Source organism: Crassostrea angulata, chromosome 2, assembly GCF_025612915.1.
Source record: "Crassostrea angulata isolate pt1a10 chromosome 2, ASM2561291v2, whole genome shotgun sequence".
Taxonomy (NCBI): domain Eukaryota; kingdom Metazoa; phylum Mollusca; class Bivalvia; order Ostreida; family Ostreidae; genus Magallana; species Magallana angulata.
Genome location: NC_069112.1, coordinates 27,699,507 through 27,722,723, shown reverse-complemented (window position 1 = coordinate 27,722,723; position 23,217 = coordinate 27,699,507). Strand labels below are relative to the sequence as shown.

The 23,217-nt window shown below is 31.5% G+C and overlaps 2 protein-coding genes and 1 pseudogene across 2 annotated transcripts in view; 2 read left to right on the top strand and 1 right to left on the bottom strand.

Annotated features, from left to right (window-relative positions):
* Positions 1-7,805, top strand: part of LOC128171662 (xylosyltransferase sqv-6-like) — a 38,845-nt gene extending 31,040 nt beyond the window's left edge. The window contains exons 3-5 of the mRNA XM_052837441.1: positions 2,275-2,454; positions 6,346-6,479; positions 7,093-7,805. Of these exons, the coding sequence (XP_052693401.1) occupies positions 2,275-2,454; positions 6,346-6,479; positions 7,093-7,236 (458 nt within the window). The 3' untranslated portion in view covers positions 7,237-7,805. The remainder of the gene's footprint in view (positions 1-2,274; positions 2,455-6,345; positions 6,480-7,092) is intronic.
* An 8,249-nt stretch (positions 7,806-16,054) lies between these two features.
* On the top strand, positions 16,055-19,447 carry LOC128171665 (uncharacterized). Its single transcript, XM_052837444.1, has 5 exons — positions 16,055-16,350; positions 17,657-17,730; positions 18,056-18,205; positions 18,776-18,847; positions 19,107-19,447. Exons 1-5 carry the CDS (start codon positions 16,175-16,177, stop codon positions 19,241-19,243), a joined length of 609 nt encoding a protein of 202 aa, XP_052693404.1. The 5' UTR covers positions 16,055-16,174; the 3' UTR covers positions 19,244-19,447.
* Positions 19,448-19,499: 52 nt separating this feature from the next.
* LOC128171674 (putative nuclease HARBI1) lies at positions 19,500-23,048 on the bottom strand (annotated as a pseudogene).
* Positions 23,049-23,217: the final 169 nt, after the last annotated feature.

Here is a 23,217-nt window from a genome sequence, read left to right as displayed (position 1 = left end):
TGACAACAGACTTTTGACGCCTCTAACTCCCTAATTATAGAAGCCCACCACTTTTTCTGTATACCGAATGAACGGTCTCGGTTTGACCAAAAACTTTTAAATTACATCTTATAACAAATTATTATCAGGTAGAAAACTAAAACGGAAAATACTTGAAATTTGTTGCATTTCTTTCTAACCATTTTTTCAACATCTTTACCACTTCTTTTATTTGCATTTAGATAAGAAATAAAATATGTTTTACACTTATTCAATGTATCAGCTTCCAAACCAGCCAATCTTTGATAATCTGCTAGTCATCGTTAAAGCTAAACCCATCTGACAAAAGAAGTCGTTAAATTTTGCTAAAAGGGGGATAATTCAAAACCGGATGGAGATTTTCATCAACTATAATATGAAACGACAACATCGCACGGCATGATATCAGACGTGAATCGGTGAAGAAATGAGCGAGATATTAAGAATCAAAGAAATATAGATATTATAAAACAGATTACAAACTTGTATTTATTACAAATATTTGCATCAATTATCACATAGTGATTAAATGAGTTTAACGGTGATCAGCTGATTCGCTCGGCGAAATATGTAAATATGATTCGGGAAATTATAATTTATTTACTTATAAATCATTTTAAAGCATTGCAGTTATTGATTTTATTTTTTTGTATTTATTGTTAATTTATAAATTTACACGCATTCATAGTGAGCTTACATTTCTTAAGTTGATCTGTTCAGTCTATTGTCGAGCGTGGATACGTTTGTGATCGGACATCGAAGGAATTATATGAATCGTGAAGAGTACACATATACAACGTTCGTTTCTTATTTATAATTTTTCTATTTATATATATGTCAAATCTTTCGTTGATTGAATTCGTCTGTCTTTAAATGAATCAAATAATCTTATTTGTGTAGAAATTTTTCGCTGTATGGAGTCATAAAAACTAGCAACAAAAACCGGACCTGCTAAAAAAGTGCACTTTAATTATTACGGATTAAATTCTTATTAAAATGGTGTTTTATGTGTAATATAAGTTTCCTTCGACCTTTACGTACGGGTTCTTTTATCATTTTGCTGTGACTCACAAAGACCGATCCTTTCATTTCGGAGTTCCAAATGAAAATGAATGAAAACGGACTGAAAGCAAAGTTAACGCTGAACAAACGGTAAACACTTTGTGAACACACAGTGAGCGCACGGTGAGCGCTTTGTGAACGGTGAGCGCAAACGGAGCGGAGAGCGCAGGTGAGTTCACGGTGAGCGCACAAAGAAAGAGGAAAGTATAACGTTTCAGGGACTGTAGCAATATATATTTTTAAGAATAAAGTCTATTTGTATGGTGCAGACAAAATTATATTAAAAAATAACATATCAACTTTAAAGTGTTATATTCCTGGATACTTTTAACAAAAATATAAACTAGTATAAGGTACTATTAATATTTTGTTCGCAACATTGTAATTTTACTGTAATTCTTTGTTTTATTTGTACAAATATACATTTGAAGTTTTTTCATAATTTTCATTTTGATTTTAGTGCCCACAATTTAAAGATATGACATCATAAAGTTTACCTTTTCCCGCCATTTTCTCATTTCTCTCATAAAACGACTTGTTTTGAAGAAATTTGAGGAAACACTGAGCGACTGCTTGAACAAACAAAATATTTTCACCAAAGATGTATCTCTCCAATACTTATAAGTGACAAAGAGTTTGTTCTTGTTCAAGGAGTCGCTCTATATTTCACATTCGAAAAAAGATAAGAAAAATGTCAATTTGTGACTGAATTTGATTGAATTTTAAAAATAGCGTCACGTCTGATGTCATATACTGCCAGTGAGTGCATATAAATCAAATAAATAGGTGAAAAACATATTTTATATCAACTCTTAAAAATTAACACAACAAATTAATGTACCTGAATCATTTTAAAAATAGCGAATTATGGGGGCCGAATTTGACTATTATCATATATAGTTTTTTACCAGAAAGTAAAAATTTTAGTTTAAAGTTTTAAAAAAAATGTTGTTTCGTTAATACGCTTTAGTAGCTCACACAAGGATTTTTTTTTATCTTTAGCGTATACGTCACTTCCAATCAAGTATGAACTTATATAAATGAAATACGACTTCAAATATTGAAACCACAAGCTGCATAAAATCAGTACAATCGGTTGTAAATAAAATGACATCATATCATATATTCACTTTTTGATGTGATAATAAATGCATACACTATAACTGAAAATTGATGTTCAAATTTGATCAACAGATTGTGGTAAACCTTCGAATGAAACTTTCTCAATGGAAAAGGTAAAGGAATGGGACGGCATCGGTATAACAAGAGGAATGCATATCACATGTTCCTCAAGATATGCCCAGCAAGGTTCTGAATTATTCATCTGTCGATCTGATGGATATTGGAAGACAAATTTGAGCTGCACTTTAAAAAGTACGAAAAATCGATCAAACAATTTCAGATGATAAAAGAATCTTGATGAATGAAGTTGCACTTGCACGAAAGCCGAGAAGGATCATTCGAGATTCGAGATTCAAAATACGAGATTCGAAATACGAGATTCAAGATTCGAAACTCGAGATTCAATATCTAAATTAACCAATCAAATCAAGGATCTAAAAATGTGTATCCTAGCGACATCAAACTGTTCTAAATAAAGATCATCCGTACATGCTCTTATATACAAATAAATGCTACCTTCACTTCTCCCTACCTAACTAAAAAATTATTTGTATTTACTTTTACACAAAATATCTAAGTAGACTAGTAATAATGCAGTTTGCTTCGCGGATCTAAGTGATTTTGTTTGCCCTGGTGCATTTCCACCTGATGCGTTTGAACCCTGGGGTATTTCACCACCAGTAATAGTTTAAACCCCGGGTTTATTAACCCCTTTTGTGTAAATATGCGGTTATGGTAGATAACTTCATAAGCGTAGCTAATTTTCTGTAGGGGGTGGGGTGGGGGTCTTAGGTCAATTTTAAATAATTTTACTATGTAAATTTATTAAGCTCCAATTTTCCCGAGGAGTGGGGTCCAAATCCCCTAACCCCCTCCTTTCTAGATCCGCGCATGAAGATTAGTACATGTATCTAAATAATCTAAATATAAATAATCAGTTCGGTTTCACCAATAAATATAAGCATAACTTATCTTTTAATGTATGCATACAGTCATAACTAGTACTATGATTATAAACAAATCATTGAGATATTATCGCATCATACGGAATTATTAATTAATAAAAAGACATTTCCTTTTCCTCAGTAAACAACTTATTTTATTAATTCTCTACAATTAAAGGTAGGGATGATATGGTGCCAATTTTTTCACATTGCTGATTTCTTGTGCAGAGAACAGTAAAACTTAAAAATTTGATTGTGCATGAATATTTCAAAATCAATTGTTGTATTTTGTTATAATTCATTCATTGATATATCATAAATGAATAAAAGGTATAGACAAGCATATTTATCACAGCCAAGTTAAGATTCTCTGTAGTTTCCTACCCCCCCCCCCCCCCTTCCCCGCACCAAAAATTGACAGTAATTACATATAAATCATACAAATGTTTACTTTGTATGTAAGTAAATCTCTAAAGATACAAATAAGCACTGCAAACAAAGATGTGTGTATTTAATATACTACTACATTACACTTAGCCAGATAAAAATTAATCAGGGTGAAGCTACAAGGAGCGCGTGGTGCAAATTTACCAATTCGTCGCCATACACACAGAACACCAAATAAAGAAACTGTGAGTCGTGTGTGGAATGCATAAAAGATGGCGGCAAATTATCTCAAACAATCAGTGCAAAAACCCACAAATAGGCTGTTATTTGGTACCTATCCTGCAAAAACATTGATAAAAAATGTTATCGTCACATAACATAGCCGATTAAGTTAATGTGTACATATGATCAACGTACATGTAATTCTAATATACAAGAAGGCGGACGTATCAGGCGGGGATCCAGGAAAATAAATTTCAAAAATGATCGGTTGAATTACATTAAATGCTTTGAAAATTGTTTTAAACTATCGCACGGGTCAAAATGCATGATAGAAACTATGTACAGTGTAATTGGAAACTTTCATTTTATATCAATATGTAGTATTACGTATTATAACAAATGATAGTATAGCACAACTGCCACAAGCAATACCGGCACCACCTCCCTCCCCATAAAAAAATGAAACAATTGTGTTATTTGCTAAAATGTTTGTGGTTCAAGATTTTTCTAAAGGACACACCAGATTAGAATTGAAAAATGAGTCGTACATTTAAAGCTAATTTTGTCAAAATTTTCAGATTCTTTTGGTTATATTTTAGTCCATTTGGGTAAATAGATGCACCAGCGAAGCTCTAATTTATATATAATCAGGCCATAAATTCAAAATATTTTCAAAAATGATTAGCTTTAAATCCAGTGGATAAAAAAAGGAAAGCAAGTCGAGTGCTAATACCTGTGTTGAATGAATGGTACAGTAGGATATGCGCAAAAAAGTCCCGTCTACTCTTTCCTACCCTATATTTATTTGAATATTAATATTCGATCGAATATTAGATCGATGCTGGTTACATATCAAAGACAGGGTAAGGTGTCTTACGACATTTATTCTCACAGACTAATCCGATTATAAGAGTCAAATTAAGAATCAAGTACGGATATGTACCTGTTTATCAAAAGTAAAACTACTCATAATTTATCTTCAGTGCATCGTTATGGAGCTACACAGAAAGTTTTATAATAATTTGCCGAGCCAATTGATAAAAAGCTTGGAAAACGAAGAGAAAACAAAGTGGGAACAGAATAACTGACAAATTAATTAGGACTATATAGCCCCCCCCCCCCCTTTGAAATGTATATACTGAAAACAGATTATTAAGTACAACATCCGAACACAATTTAAAGAAAATGTCATGGTTTTTTTAAATCATTTTCGCTAGCTAATGTAAGACTTCCCGAATACCCCAAACCCCCTTACGGAAAAGGAAATGCTAGAGAGAGAGAGAGAGAGAGAGAGAGAGAGAGAGAGAGAGAGAGAGAGAGAGAGAGAGAGTCGATGTAAATCACAGGTGCGCTAACACCGTTAAAATGAAAGCTTGCTAGTTAGTCTGCCCTACCCGAGCTACCTCCTCTCTTTTCTCGTTTTAGAGGCTTAATTATTGTCTATATATGCTTGTAATGCCTTGTATCAAATCAAATCAATTTCAAATTCTAAATCAAAATTGAATTTGACACTACAAAACTCTCTCTCTCTCTCTCTCTCTCTCTCTCTCTCTCTCTCTCTCTCTCTCTCTCTCATATAACGACAATTAATGACATTGCCATACCCTACAATACACTATTCCTATCTGGATTGTTGTCGGTGAGGTTGTAAATCATTATATCTTCTATGGTTTAAAACTTTATCATAACCTATATTTTGACATGTCGATTATTTCATTGAATTTCGTTTCATAGGTAAAACCACACTCAATTTTAATTATTTAGATTAAACAGATCTTTCTTCGCGAGCCGATTTTTACACAGTTGGGGCATATACACTTTGGGTTAAAATTGTTCGGGGGAAAATACATACAGGGCAAACAAAACTACTTAGATTCGCAAAGCCAACAGTGTTATCACTAATTTAATTGTTTATACTGTGTGGGGTTAATCCATCATTGTTAGTTTAACCACTTTATAACCACTTTATAAGAGCTATTAAGACATTTCTTTGTAGGAAAGAGCATGTTCGAATGATCTTTATTTAGCACAGTTTGATGTTACTAGGATACAGGTTTCAGATCCATGATTTGATTGGTTAATTTAGATATTGAATCTCGAATTTCGAATCTTGAATCTCGTATATCGAATCTCGTATTTTGAATCTCGAATCATGAATGATCCTTCTCGGCTTTCGTACAATTGAATGAAATTAATTACAATCGAAATTATAATTTTTCAAACTATACAATATTGAAGCATTGCATACTTTACGAAATTAAAACTGAATCTTAAATAAATAGAAACAAATTAGAGCGGGATTTTAAACTTATGATCTGAAGATCAGAAGCAGACCATTTCAAACGGTTTGCCACGTTGCATGACGTCCAGAGTGAAGAAAAGAATATTTTTGTTTCTAAAAATGCTTAATTTTCTTAATTATTTTAAAAGAAATACGTCTCAAAAGGGAGTGTTTACTACTAACTTTAAATCATGCATTAACGGCATGACAGGATAGTGTTAGAAATTATGTATATCCCATTTCATATGTTCATTTTGATATTTTTTTAAATTAATGAAATGGTCGTTGTTGTTTTTTTTCTTAAACTAGGAAACATGGGATGTTTTGAAAATAGCAGAACCGCCCTCGTTCTTGAAGTAAGCAAATTCCTTGACATTAATGGGGAACAGGAATGCGAAAGTTATTGCTTAGAACAGAACATTCGGAAGTATTTCGGCTTGCAGGTATGTATATAAAAATTCTTACCATTTAAAATATCTCAAACATCTTGTGATATAAATTTAAAGTATCACTTTTGCAAAAAATAAAGCTGGGTTAATAATGAATTAAAAAATACATGGTCTCATAAAAAGGTCAACAATCGTTACCGTTTCAATTTGTTCATTAAGTGTTGGTAAGTATTAGTCAATAATGACCAAATCATTAGCAATATCGAATTGTATCTTATGTGTTAAACTCTTAAATGTGATAATGTTCTTCATTCCATATTTTTATATATATGAATAAGTGACTGATAACTTCTTTAATAAAGTTTCATTTATAACAAACCTTTTTTCTAAAAATAAGAAAAATATGAATTCAAAGATAAGCAAATGTTCCTGTACATAAATAATATTTTCATATCTTTAAATATTTTAAATTCTAATGTAATTTCATTTCGCTAAGAAAGAATTAACATTGCCTGACTGAGAACAAGAATAAAAGGTCCCGTGTCACTCCCCCCCCCCCCCCCCCAAAAAAAAAAGAAGAGAAAAAAAGAAACCCACACAAATGTTTATGTTTACGTTCATATAAAATTACATTCTATAAATGTTATACTTATTATTTTTTTTTCAGTATGGTAAATTTTGTTACTGTGGCACGGACATTAAAAACTCACCTAAGCGCATGCCTGATGAAGAATGCAGCACTCCTTGTCGTGGAAATGAACAGGAATTTTGTGGGGGAGACTGGAGGATATCCATCTTTTTATCTGCGTAGACAATACACTCATAAAAATGAATTGCATACGTGTTTTATTGTTTTCGTTACTTTAATTTGTATTCTAATTGGCATATTTTATTACAGAACAATGTTCGTATCTTAACAAAACTTTTTTTGCGTTAAACAGCAATTAACGTTTGAAACATTTGAATTTTTATTTTCAAACTTCACTAATTGTACACCTTTTGTGCTTTATATATCGTTGTAAATTTACCTGTACCATTGTCGTAAAATTCATGAAAAAGGTTTGATTTTGTTTAAGACTTTAATATATATTTGTTTAGATAGATTGTTAGGCGCAAGTGAGGATTTAAAAAAAAAATGAAGAATATTTAAATGAGATTGAAAAGAGCATTGTTACTAGACCAGAGACCACGTTCTTCTTGCAATATTCCCTCAGCGACTAAAAAAAATATAATGTTCAGACTGCAAGATTAACATTAATCAAGTTCACCAAGTTTAAGAAAGATGGACATTGCTTGTTTTTCCCCCTTCATTTAAATTGGTCATGCATATAAACCCTTCTTAAAATTCATTTTTATGATTGATTTTATGTTAATATTTTTTCTTCCATGTTATCTTGTTTTTTTTTTTTCTATAAAATTACTCTTTGTACTCTTTTAAAAATTATGTTACAAAAGAGAATTGGGTTTGCAATTTGTCAAACTGTCTCTTGTTTCTTGTTTTTAAAGTGCATTTTTATTTTTTATTTGCGCTTTGTAATGTCAATTTTTCATATAAAATGTAGATATATGTAAAAACGGTTTTAGTAGCAACGTTTAATATTAATAAGATTAAATTCGATATATACCGTACAAATATAGTGTTGAATTGTTCATTTTAAATTAGCAAGCACGTTTGAAATAAACAGGCCAATGTCAGAACATCTATAAACATATCAGAGGTCATTTAAAAATTCCTTTGCAAGATATGAAAATTCTATTATATATTGAATATCATTTAATATGGTTAACAAAATCTTATTTTATAGCAAATTATTTAACAAGCAGGATTTAAAAAAAGAAGAAAAACACGTACTTTAAATCAAACTTTCATCTCAAAATATTTAATTCTACGAACCATCAATAATTGATATATTCATAATTAAACATCAGCGGTCTCTTATGGCACGATTTACAAATTTATTTTATTTCCAAAGCGAGTCGCTGGTAATACAGACACTGTCAAGCATTGAAATATGCCTTTAAAAATGCCAATTGGTGTTAATGAATGTTTCATTCACTTTAATAGCAATTCTCTGCATGAAAGAACTATTAAAATACCATTTAACGAGACAAACTCAATGTGAATGACTACAATAGTATTCAATTGAGTTATTAACGTTAAAAAAATATATTTCATAAGTTTGATTGTTCTGCAAAGTGTCGAACATAAATAATGTAATAATAAAAATGATATTAATTGATTTAATTTACACATGGGTAATTATATGAATGACAAACAAGAACACGTACGCTGTAGTGCAAAAAAAAAAAAAAAATAATTATTTTAAACAATAAAAAGGAGGCAGGGTAATATTTATTGATAATCAAAAAATGTCCACAGGTTTACCTGTAAAAAAAATAGAAAATGCAAGAACCACATTGCTATTGTAAATAGTCGTCAGTTCTGTATGTTACTAATTAAATGCGAGCAAATTAAGTAATATCCGCCCCGCCTAAAATCGCGAGAAGTACCACTTGCAGGTGTTAAAGCTCACTTTTAGTTCTCTGACTTTTGAACTTATAAAATTATAACTGAAGTTTGTTGCTTGCGATTTTATATTCTAGCGATTTGTCACAAAATGAAAATTGTGGTATCCTATAGAAATGGTGGTATGATATTGATTACTCATAATAGAGGGTAATAAATTCATTATAAATACATAGTAGAAATACATGTTTTTTTCACCCTCGATTTGAACATAGGCACGCGCCTTTAGCACATCCTTGTATCATTACCCTTTATTTCACCCTTTGTTGAACATTGTTGGAAGACCTTGCACATTTTATATGAATTTTGAATACTTTAGATCGTTTTGTTTTCTTTTCTGTTTTCTTTTTTCGTATAATCGATGCATATCTGCAATTAAGAATATGACGAAATGACATGCACTTTTGTTTTTTAAGAAGACTTCACAATACATTTGAACATTAAAATTACGCCGGTTTGGAGACTTGAAAACTCGAAAAATGCTGGATAAAGTTTTTAACATAAAATTTAAAAAACTAGATATATATCAAAAATATGATATGATATTATAAAATATCTAATATTGTAAACATGTTTTTATCATTTAAAACTAAAGTTTAAAGTTTTAAAATAGCCAAATTTTGTTATAGTTCGGAAGTGACAAAACACCTCCTACAAACAGTTTCAAGTTTAAAAAAACCATGGAACACACAGAAGGTCTGTCGCACGGCAAGGAAAAAGCAAACAAAAATGTGGTTTAAATCACTACTTTTTTTTAAAGAGATAAACCTAAATTTCTTTAAATTCAATGAAAACGTTAAAATTGCAATTTGTCATTGTTAGGATAAATAGAGAAAACGACTTCAGTTATTACCAGGATTGGACGCGGGCCACCAAATAAAAAAAAAGTTAAGGAAAAACATCTAACATATGCTTAACAAATTTTAATACAAAATGCACATTCTGCATTTGATATCAAATCTTTATAAACCTTACAAATACTGTGGTTTCATCAATATTCGTTGAAAATAAATTTCCGTGGATTTCGTTATTAAGCTGATCCACGAAATTAAATATTCATTGAAGTGATATAATTTTGAATATTAATGAAATTACAGTATATATCTTAGAGCATTTCCAATTTCGTAAGGCAAGTAGCTTCAAAAAGGGGGGGGGGGGGGCTGGGAGTCCCCCCCCCCTCTTTTGGCGCAGATCTTTTTTTAAATTTACACTGAAAAAATAAATTGAAACAAAGGAAATGAACAGTAAACGGGTATACTCAAACACCCCACACCCTACCACAAATAAAGATTTTGAATTTTTTTTCATTTTTGCGTTTCAAGATTTTTTGGATGAGTGTGCCCCCCCCCCTTTACCCCCTCACACTTTCATTAAAAATGCTACGTGCTTGTTCGTTCGCTGGATTTATTGAACACTTCTTAAAGATATTTCATTTACAAATTCAAAACACATAGTTTTGCATACGAGTATATATTTCATTTAAACTGGTAATTTATCTAAAAAAAAAGTTCTATCATAATATATTCCATCATACCTATGTTATGATCAATGTTCAACATTGTCTTTAAAATATAGAAAATCGGCAAAACGAAATGCAACCTGTATAGAGGAATGCAGTCTGGGGGTGTACAAGCATTGATTTTAATCCTACCTGGGTATCCATTAATGATATTTAAAAATCTGAACAAAAAAGGGTGGAAAACCTTACTTCGGGAGAAACACTGCTATATAGCACCCCCCCCCCCTCCAGGCTTCCATATAGCAGGTTTTCTGAATGGTAGAGCTACTAAGGGGAAAACTGCTCTACAACGCAGGGTAAGACGTAAGACAAGAATATATGGACAAAGAATCAAACACAATATGAAGAACACACAAGACCTGGAGTGAAATATAATAAGCTTGGACTCAAACAGTTTTCAAACAAATATTTTTTTTTTGTATTTTACATTTAAAGTTCTGGAGATATCTATCGTTTGGCAGTAAAAGTTACTACAAATTTATGTACGGGTACATTTTATAACATGTGTTCTTATTTTATCAATCTTTGAAAAAATCTCTAAGAACATAAATAAGGGGCTTAAAGGGCTGTCGAAAAGCCCTTTTTTGTTGAAGACAAAACAGGTCTGATTCTTAACTGTTATCTTTAACTACAACGATAAGTGCTTTAAATGTTGATGATTATTTGAAACATGCTTTACATGTTTTGCTTAACATAATATGCAAAAGTGTAAACTCCATGATGATTTTTTTAATCATTATTTGTTATTTTCATCAGCTTGAAAGTTGCAAAAGTTGGAAGTCAAAATGTAGACTATGAAAGAGTTATTGGAAGGCATGGCTGCAGAAGGATAAATGAGAACGGAGAATACTTCGCAGAATTTTGTGGAAACAACAATTTGGTCATTGGTGGAACACTGTTTCAGCATAAGGAAATACACGAATTAACATGTGTGTCACCTGGAGGGAGAGATAAAAACCAAATCGACCACATTGCTATCAATGGAAAATGGAAAAGGTCTTTACAAGATAGATACAGGAAAGCTTAAGAACAACAAAGTGAGACAAGACTTTAGACTAGAACTCAAGAACAGATTTCAGGTCTTGCAACATAATGGTGATGGAAATGGGGAAGTGGTTGATGAGAAATGGGGTAGAATTTGCAAATTGTTCAGTGAAGCAAGCAAGAAGACCTTAGGTTTTAAAAGACAGGTACACAATCATTGGATTACAACAGATACCTGGAAAATCATTGACAAAAGGAAAGATCTTAAAGCCAAGTTGCGTAACGCCCACTCAGAAAGAATAAAAGAAAGACTGAAAGAACAATATTCCAGTTGTAACATTAATGTAAAGAAAGCAATAAAGAAAGGCCGAAAACGTTTTTGAGAGGATATAGTGAGAGAAGCTGAGAAAGCTGCAACTCAACAACGAATAGGAAATTTATATCAGATTGCCAAAAATTTGAGTAGAAAGAGGAAAAAACAAACATGCCTGTAAAAAACAAACAAGGCAACTTCATTACATCTGAGAAAGGAGATCTAACCAACTGCAATAACTGGAGAGGCATCACCTTACTGTCAATACCTAGTAAGATATTTAGCAGATTAATAATCGACAGAATTAAGACTGCAGTGAATGCCAAAATAAGACAAGAATAAGCTGGTTTTAGAAATGGAAAAAGCTGCTACGACTAGGTCTTCACTCTAAGAAACATTATAGAACAATGTACTGAGTGACAAAGACAGCTCATATTAAACTTTATTGACTTTGAAAAATCCTTTGACAGTCCTCACAGAGAAAGATTATGGTAGATCTTGAGACACTATGGAGTACCATCAAAGATAGTGAAACTGATTAAAGGTTTTTATCTGGAATTTAAATGTTCTATAGGCTGTTCATCAGATGCATCCTTTAAAGTAAAGTCTGGTGTGAGACAGGGATGTATGATGTCAGCTCTCCTCTTTATAATATTTGATTGGGTAATGAAATCAGCCCTTAGCAGCGACAGGAATAAGATGGACTCTTTTCACCAGCCTTGGAGACCTAGACTATGCAGATGATTAGGCCCTACTATCACATCTAGAAAAACACATGCAAAGCAAAACAATTACAGAATAATGCAGAAATAGTGGAGTGGAAATAAAAACCTAACAAACTGAAGTTAAGTCAGCAAGAATACAACTACCTGGAAGTACCTTAACCAACACATAGGTATTTACATATCTTGGAAGCATAGTAACATCAGATGGAGGTGCAGACAGAGTATAAAGGCCAGACTAAGTAAAGCTAGGGGTGCTTTCATGAACTTGAAAAACATCTGGAAAGCACATGATATAAGTAGGACGACAAAGTTAAGATTTTACGTCCTGTCTGTCCTACTCTGTTGAGCAGAATGCTGGAGAATGACAGAAGGTGAAATAAACAGGCTCTCTAGTTTTCACAACGGATGCCTCAGAAAGATCATGTGGATTTTCTGGCCTAATAAAATATCAAATGTGGAACTTCGTAAAAAGGCAAACAGCGAGGACATGATATCTATGTTAATAATACGAAGATGGCATTGGATAGAGCATGCGCTAAGAAAACTACCGACAACATCACAAGAATAGCACTACGATGGACACAAGATGGGAAAAGGAAACCCGGTCGACCCAAGAACACCTGTAGAAGGACCGTGGAAAAAGAAATAATGAAGCACAAATTTACATGGGGAGAACTGGAGAGGGTGACTCAAGACAGAGCCAAGTGGAGGAGTCTTGTCCGTGCATTATGTGCTTCTGGGCATAGCAAGGACTAGGTAGGTAGGCAGGTAAATACATTGGTCTATTATCCCATAAAAGTTCGTTGTTCAAGTCGTTACCGTTATTAGACAGGAAACGGACAAACGGAAATGAAAGGACAAGTTTTTATTTCTTGAACATTGGACAACAGAACTTTATTGCTTATCAATTTAACTAAAATTGTCAAATAAACACAGTTAAACTTATAATCATTTTGATTATAAACTCTTGCTGTAAGGACCAGAAGTGACGGTCAATAAAATGAAAGAGGTTAAAAACATTTTCTTTTTAATATCGATCATTTAACTTTTGTGTCTTCACCACTTAGGTTTATGAGAAAGGATTTAAAATTTGTTTTAAAAAAGCTACCTGAGATATTTGAGTCACCGGAAGTAAAACTTTTTTTTTTGTTTCTTTAACATCGGATTGATGACTTTTGTATGGATTTAAACTAATATTTTATTTTTTGGAAGTGCTTTTTGTAATGACCGGATTTAACGACGAACAAAGCCAAATAGTTTTCACACATCAACAACTTGATGTATATCATCCTTCAAAGTCTGTTTGCTGAAGTCTTTACCGTTTTTTGTGATCTCGATGAAACAAGCTTTTGTCGCGGGACAGGAAACATGCGACCGAAAATGAGTTTGGAAAAATAAATAAATGCCTCGATATATTATTCTCTATCATCCCTGACAATTTCAGGAAAATCTATTGAGTCATATCTGAGATATTTTACCGATTTTTCCGGTGGAAAAGACAGACCTTAAATATACGGCACCATCTAGCATTCGAAATATTGACCGGCTATAAAAAAAGAAGTCTACCGTATGATGCGTCTTCCAGGTTTGTTATTGATACTCTAAATACGGTTACATTTTAACCTGAATACGCTTAAGTTCGCCCTAAGTCTAGCCGGAAGACGTCCCACAGATTTATACAAGCGTGAGTTTTCTTTGTGGCAAGTCATGAGAGAGTCATATTACGTGCACACTTTATGCGACCTCCTACATTTTTTATCAACTTCATGGATACTCACAGCTACACTAAGGACACATACTTAAAAGAAGAATTATTACATCCTACATTAACTAGATTACTCTGGATTGTGTGTATGGAAATTATACAGAAATAACTTTCTGTATTACACGAATACTATTCTGTGTTTATTTGGGAGTTATCGGACATGGTAAATGCTAAAGTTTATCCAATGTAAAAAAATCGCAGGGAATTCCCGCAGACAAAGTTTGACAGTTACCTTGCTATGGAGGATAATGATTGAATATTCATGATGAGCCAATCAAGCAGTGCCAGAGAAGTACCCAATTAAATAAATCGTCACTAAGGTAAGCTTTTTATCAGTGAACTAATTTTTAATGATTTATACTATTTTATGGAAATCACACCGACTTATGTCACATGCTAAAATCGCAAAACGGAGTCAGGATATGTCAAATTTTGAATTAAAATGAGCTTGAACAATATATGTTCAACTTTCTGCAAGCAAACATTTAAATCTAGTGTATTGTTCCCAGTTTACTAGTTAACAGCAAAGACAAAATGAGAGATTAGAGCAAACATACCCTTTTTACTGGTTAACATGTTTCGTTTTTGCTATGGCATAATAAAATTTAGGCTAAATACTATAAATTCATCCCTTTATTATATAGGATTGTCTAGAATGAAGGATTCATGCACACACAGGTAAACCACCTAAACATGCATCCAATCCAAAACTTATTAAGCGTATATCATTTTTAAAATAAAACATTAAATAGATTATCACTGCCATGTAGGCACCTAAACTTTTCAGCCTGAGGTGACAAAGTCTTGTTGTTGTATCCCTTAAACAAGATTAAGACAAAAACTGATATTTGGAAAATAAAGCAGCAAATATGCTTAATACCAAGTATATGTATTATTGTCTCTGTCTTAGTAATACACTGATAACAATTATAATAGACCGATTCGTATTGAAGAATCAAAATTTGATGGCGATGCATACTCATAGCCACGGATTTTCTTCGTACTTTAAAAATAAATGGACTTAGATAAGTAAAAAAACCTAAAATCATTTGTTCGTGCTATGTTGTTCTTTTGCCATTGCATTAATTAGACAGCATAGATATGAAAAAAATGGCATTTAAATGCTTATTTGTGACAAATTGTGAGTAATAGCAATAATTTGAGTTTTCAGGAATAGGATATATTAAGAAAAAAAATGTTATTTTAAGAGAAAAAGTAAAACATTTATAAGAAATGCAGATGTTTTTAATGTGTTTCCATGGAAACGATTTCTTTAACTTTTTTTACTCACTCTAATGATTGTGTATTAATGAATTCAAAAAAGTATGAATTTCTTTGATTTTTCTATAGCATCAACACTTCTGTAGTGCTTAACAAAACCTTTTGGGGGTTTATATTCAGATATAGGCATATGTTTACGATTTCTGACAAATATAATGATATCACTTAAATTTTCTAAAATCAAAAACTACAGCATATTAAATTAGATTCAAATTTTCAGTCTAGTTCTTGGCCTTGTTACTACATCAACGGGAGTCAATTTTCATTAAAAAAAAAAGGAAATGTATAATGCATGGACACTGATATGGATTTAAAAATAAATAAAAGTCTTTGTTTTACCATCAATTTTCATCTTTGAAATAAAAGAAAGTTTGTTTTATGTCCTTGATAATGTACATCAGGCTCCGATTTCACAAAACAAACTTAAGTTTTTACCTAAGTTTAATCTCAAATCCTGAGAATTTACTCAGATGAGATTTTTCTCAAATTGTGTTTCACAAAACAAACTTAGTCAAATTTTTTACTTAGCTGAGTTTTCTCCTCATTGCTATTAGCGGCCTCGAAGTAAAAAACAATACTTCCGGTGACAGCTCTATATTTGTAAACAAATCGTCTGCTCGGTTATTCAATGCAATATGGAGGCTGTGAAAGTGCGAAAACCAAATTGGACTGAAAAAGAACGTTTGCTGCTGGTGGAGTCAGTCCGCAATAGAGAGGATCGCCTCTTTGGAAAGATGAAAGGTACTGGCTGCACGAAACACAGTAAACTGAAGGAAATTGCCTGGGAGGAGGTTGCCCAGTCTGTAAACGCGTATGCATATATACCACATGCTTTTCGTTGGCTTTAGCACAAATTATCCTTCTAGTATTCGGTACATGTAAATCAATTTATATATCGACCCTGAAATAGCGGTATATAATAACCAAAACGTAAATCCTAAGCATGGTGATTACATTGGGAACATAGGGTTTTTCCCGATCTATAAATAGTGCGTCTACTCTAACCGATGTTCCTAAAAACTGCTGATGAATAATCTTTGGTTAGCATAGATGTAAATAATGCTGACAGTTGTACTGGTTTGTATCTTGTAATTTGATAATAAACTTCCACAGTAAACAGAGTTAAAGGCTTATTCAGTTAGATTATAATAAAATCATTTAGACTTCTACATTAGGGTATTATTTGGGTCACAGGGTTTTACTAATATCCGTAAATGCACAGATGTCAGTAATGTATTACAAGAAATTTTTTCCATCAGATAATGCAAATACTTCATCTAGGAAATGAAATACAATAAAAAAAAAATAGTTGTAATAAATTGGTTTCCTTTTTTCTAAATTTGATTTTAATGTATTTTTTTAAAATTCTTTTTCTTTTATTAAACCATGTTTGTGTGTTAATTTCCTTACAACTATTATATTAAATTCAAATCAAAATTGTAAATGAATATATTTTGATAAAAAGAAAGAAAATAGATGTCTTCAACCAAATAGAAAACTTCATATATAGTTTAATTACAACTGCTAAAAGATAATGTTAATCAGCTAAAAAATGAAGTCCATCATAATTTCTATAGCTGTCAATTAAATTAAATTAAACTTTTTCTTATAATTTTTTGAGCATGAAAGAGAAAATAAATTTTCATTTCATCCTTGGTTGGTTTTTCACAAAGAACATAAATTCAGAAAACAAAATTTGAGCTGAAAAACTCTAATATAAAGCATTGCATTTAACAAAATGTTAATTTAGTATACTGTATATTGCTTCACAGTGATTCTTCTGTGCAAGCATACTGTATATTTTAGTAAAATAAAATAAGGATAGGGTGTATAATTAATAAATAATATAAATGAATAAAAATTAAACTACTTAAGTATATATTCTAAGGGATGCCTGCATGTGGATATAATATATTCAATCATATTAATTCTAGCTAAGATTGAAAATAATCATTTTCAGCATTAATTGGAATTATATCAAGTTTTAGAAATATGAATTTACATATTAAGTTATTCAAATATATCATATAATAGATTCTTATGATTGTAGTTAGGTCATTTCTTTATTTTCATTTAATGGCAACGCTATTATTGTATCAATTTCTAAAACATTTCAGACAATCATGTACCATCTCTAGAACAGTTGAAGAAATCATTGACAAGAAGCAGTATGCTAATATCAAACAAAGAGGTATGTTTATTTTAGCAATCAAAGTACCTGGGTTAGTTATAATTTTCACTTTTGTCATTTTTTTATTTGATAATTATTTTTAAGCCTTTCATGCAAAGTTGTTTAATGATCTAGGAAACTGAAATGATTAGAAGTTCACAATATTTAAGCAATATATTGTCAGTTTTGCACATGTAAGTACGAAGGGGCAGACAGCAGATTTTATATATTGCATAATTATGTAACATTGATTCTTAAATGTACGTTACATGAGCAAGCATGTTGCTGTTATGATAATTAATTTGAAAATGTTTATACACAAATTGTCTTGTGTATATTTGATCAGCAAAGGAAAAGGCAGATGCTTTACGGAGACCTGCCACTGGCGGAGGACCAAAACCACCCTCGCCATCCCCAGTTGAGGCAGAGTTTTTGAGTGGAATGGGGGACAGGCCCACACTGAGTGGACTAGCCTCAGGCTATGACACAGAAGAAGGTATTAATTTTTATAAAATGTGTTTAAAGCTTTATCTCTCATATATTAAAGAGTGCATTAGCACTATAATACCAAGGTTGCATGAAGTTCCATGTATGACAGGCACCATTCACAGAAATAAGCTGAAACATATATAGTTTCACCATCGATAAACTGATGGACTGTGAGAAATAGTTTACTATTGTAAACAATTCTTATTAAACTATAGTTTTCATCTGTAAATAGTACCATATATTATTTATCATAATAGTATCACTGAACTTGGCTTTTGACCTAGCTCCATCATTTACTTCAATTTTAAGAGTTTGGTTTTTGACTTTAATTTTGTATGATGTCAAAATTCTAAAAAAAAAAATTAAAATTAAAATGTTTAACTTAATTTGCATATGGAGCCAAACAGAGTATCCTTCAAAAACAATTCAAATATGTTAAAGCTGTCTATATATTGTTGCACATATGTGATAAAGACAATTTGGTTGAATGAACTCAGCTTTAAAAAAAATGTTGAGCAGTTCACTATAATAATGATAAATACAATCAAGTGCATCAGTGACTTTTATTTTATTGCAGTGCAAATAGAACTCGTACCAGAGTTTAATAGCGACAGCAACATTGTCCCTTCCAGTAATGACACTGATACAGGTAAAATTAATAATACATGAATGAATTAAGTTCTAATGGTAATACATAATTAATTAACACACACAAATAATTATGAAGTGATTGTTACTACTGTACACTGAAAGATATTAAACTGAATTTTAGAATAGCAGCTAGCAGTACATGTATAAGATTTCAAAATAGTACATCTATATATCTGAGTGACAATTATTTAGAGCTATATTGACATGACTGGGATATTCTAATTTAGAAATATGTAATTCAATTTGAATATTTACAGCTTGTACCAATGCAGTAAATTACCAGCTAATTGACCTGCCGGTAGTGACGACTTCCACTGGTCAGAGGACATCAAAAAGAAGAAAAACAATGGAGGATGAAGAAATTTTGACTCTTCATGCAGAAAGGGAAAAGTAAATTCAGGAGGCTGCATTTTATAAAACAAAAACAAAGTACATTAACTTAAAACTCAAACAGTTAGAAAAAAGTGCTCGTAATTTTGAACAGTAGGCTAATTTAAATTGGTATTAAGTTGAATATTGGCTCAAGTGAGCTTTTCTGATCAAAGTTTTTCTGGCATCTGTCGTGGTTGACAGGATTTAAACCTGTGACCACCCAAATTCATATATAAATAATATATAAAATATATAAATCACATATATTCATAAAGTGAACTTATAACTTGCAATTTATTTGTTTAAAAAAGAGTTAATTTTTTTTTTAAACAAGGGGGTCTTTATTTATTGATTGGGGTTTTTAAACTGTATACATAAATTAATAATGACTACATTAGCAAGCAACCACCTTGATGAAGGCTGTCATTTCAGTTTTCTCAACATTATTAGCAATTTCTTCTATTGATCAGATGTACTTCAGCAAACATTTAGTACATTTTTTTTTTTTTAAATTCTTGATTCATTCAATAATTTGTTAAAAGACAGATATAAATACATTTATATTTGTCAGTGTCTTTGTCTATATAAATAACACTATACTAATAAATTTTTAAAATATAGTCCGATAAATTCAAATGTCGTAATTTATTCAGTCCCAAGAAGAGTTTACTTAATTACCTTATTTCATACCTGCATGGATCACCTAAGAAAGCATATTGCTTACATTAATTAACAGAATTGGAGTATTATAAGGAATTAATTTCATCTTTTTCTCGGGTGAGCAATATGGGCCTTTATTTAACAATATGGGCCTTTTTAAAGAATAGATATGTATATACAGCAGCTAGATTTCTTTTGGGTTATTTCTACATGTACTACATAAATTTACTGATTGTTATATAATGATAAACAAGATAAAGTTTATGATTTACATCAATAACTGACCATTTTTGAAAAGTCTAATTGTGTTAATTACCATTGACATGTAACATAATGTTCGTATTATTAGTCATAGACTATATATACCATTTGACTGACTTTACATGTTTATGAAAAGAACACCTCACAAATGTAGTTTCTGACATTTTTTCCATCTCTTTGGTCTGTAATATCAAAACTCATGTCGCCATGATTAATACATTCCTCATCTACGTCTAAAATATCATTTCTGTCAATTCCAATATTGTGCAAGACTGCACATGCTAAAACGATTGTGCAAGCTTTTTCTGGTGATGTGCGAAGGCCAGAGTGTGAGCAAGAAAATCTCCTTTTCAATATCCCAAAGGTCTGTTCGATGGTTTCTCTGGTTTTTGCATGGGCGTTGTTAAATTTTACTTGAGCAGGGGTTGATGGCACAGGAAAAGGGGTCATTAAATATGGTTTACAGGGATAACCTGAGTCTCCAAGAAGAATCCCCTTGTAGTGCCCTATTTAAATAAAATCTTGTTATTCGTGAACTTGTAAACTCAACATTATGTAATTAGTTAAAAATTGATAAGTGCAATTCTTTTAAAATGCATACCATTTTCAAAAGCAACAGATATGCGGCTGTCACGAAATATCCTGCTGTCATGGACACTTCCTGGCCATTTTGCCACACAGTTAATGATCTTATACCTTGCATTACATATCATCTAAAATTAAGGGGGAAATCTTTTACACATTATATATTTCATATAAATATGTAAGAGACATTTCAGTATAATAACAATTGTGCTTTGCTGCAGTAAGTGATCAAGATGTGACTTTTGAATTGTGTAAAATTATTTGTTGCATTGTATACAGCAATTACTTTTGTGTTACATGTACAAGGTTGTGAACACATATTTTCTGAAATCATTTAATGATTATTACTCTTTCTATAATTTATCAAAATTTCATATGTGATGGTACAGAGGGACAATGAACCTTAAGATATATTTGTGATTTGTCCTAATTAATTATCTATGTATATATATATATGCAATAAAAATGCAACAAAAATGTAATATTTAATACATGTGATTCATAATAATGTGTACATCAAATTTAAACACTTTAGACAATTATTTTGACTCTATAAGAAAAACTTTAATTATATATCCTTTTGCTGGAATTGAGTACTCTATATATATATATATATATATATATATATATATATATATATATATATATATATATATATATATATATATATATATATATATATATATATATATAATGTACGGTACTTGTTTGATGTGAAAAGTTTCAAACTTTCAGCTGTTCATTTAACCATGACGGAAAATTAAAATTACAATATTTAACCTTTAATCTGTGTTGTTGATTAATATTTTTCTTCAACAAAAGGGCCGATAAAATACCTGCACATTCAAGGAATGATACCCCTTTCTGTTCAGGTAATCCGGCTCATTATGTGATGGCGCTTGGATCTTTATAAAAGTCCCATCATCACAGCCAAGTATGTTGGGAAAACCTAACAATAAGGACATGTAATATATTAATTACACCTCTCTTTAATTTTATTTTTATTTTATTAATTTTGGTATGTTGTAATATTTATAGAAAACTTTTTATTAATAGAGAAAAGATCGTGGCATGGAATACATTTATAATAATGTGATGTTTGCAAAAAAATATATTAATTTGTAAAGTCCGGTGAATGAATCCATCCAAATATGAATAATATAATTACTATAGAAAAATCAGCATATGATGTTAATCTAAAAAATTCAGCAAGTTGCTAAAGAGCAATTTACTCTGGGTAAATTTTAGGTGTAGGATTGGAATATTGGTGGTGGTATTACTATTACATGTACAATTATTAATTTGTGCCAAAAAATATTTGCATTTTGACCTCCTGGCAATCTAATTAAAAGTAGATCTTTGATCCGTTCCTAATAGATCCTTTGACAGGTCAAATCCAGTGACCTTTTCAGTCCACCAATCAGCGTACAATTTGTGTAGCGATCTCTTAGGAGCGGATCAAAGATCTAATTTGATTTAATTGACCTACTGGCACAATTGCTTTGAAAATTAACTTAATATAATTATAAGGATATGGTTAATTAAAAGAAAAAAAAATTGTAGGTCATTTATATCTTCCTCTGATACATGTGATGCAATTTGTGAATGCTTGAAAATTTGGTGTATAATGTGATTAAATGAACGAAATAGTTTTTGTATGAGTTATCTAAAGTGACATTTGTTCTTCCGATTATTCCCCTTTGATTTAACAACACCTGCAACATTGTAAAACTGGGATATCACTTTGTCTGATTCTATCCCAGATGGCATCTTGATAAACTACCGAGACAGTTGGCACAGTGCGGAACACACATCACGAATAACTCTGCAAACGGAGGGGGGAGATACCGAAGAGAAAGTGTCCGAAATCAAAGAATAAAAGCTGCGAGTCGCCAAATACCGAAGGGTTATCAAGACTTGGAATATAGGATTCAGTGGAGAATTTCTTACAGTGTCTCTCTGAATAAAAGGATTTAGCAAAGCGACAATGTACAAAATAGTTTAGGGGCGAAATCGGAAACGTTGAAATACTTCACACTCGGGCAAATTTTCCAGAGGATTTTGTCTGTCAGCAAGACGATAATGGCAAATTCGTTGCCGATGTCTACGACGGCGACGCTGCCGTCTGTTGTTAATCGCCATATTTGAGAATTTATTTTGACTTAAGTCTGCTATGAAGGTAACTTAAGTTTTTACTCAAATTGAGTAAAAAAAACGACTAAGATTTTTTTGTGAAACGCAGATATTTAAGTTTTCTCAAATTTGAGAAAAAACTCAAATATTTGAGAAAAAACTCAGACTTAAGTCTGAGATTTGACTTAAGTTTGTTTTATGAAATCGGAGCCAGTGGACACAACCTTCTAAAATGGCTTCAAAGAAGGTCATTTTACATATTTCCATCTTTTGCCTTGGTTACAATGGCAACGGTTACAAACAGCAACCAAATGTTTGTGTCTTTTTGCGTTTTAACACCAAGGTGTATCCATGTAA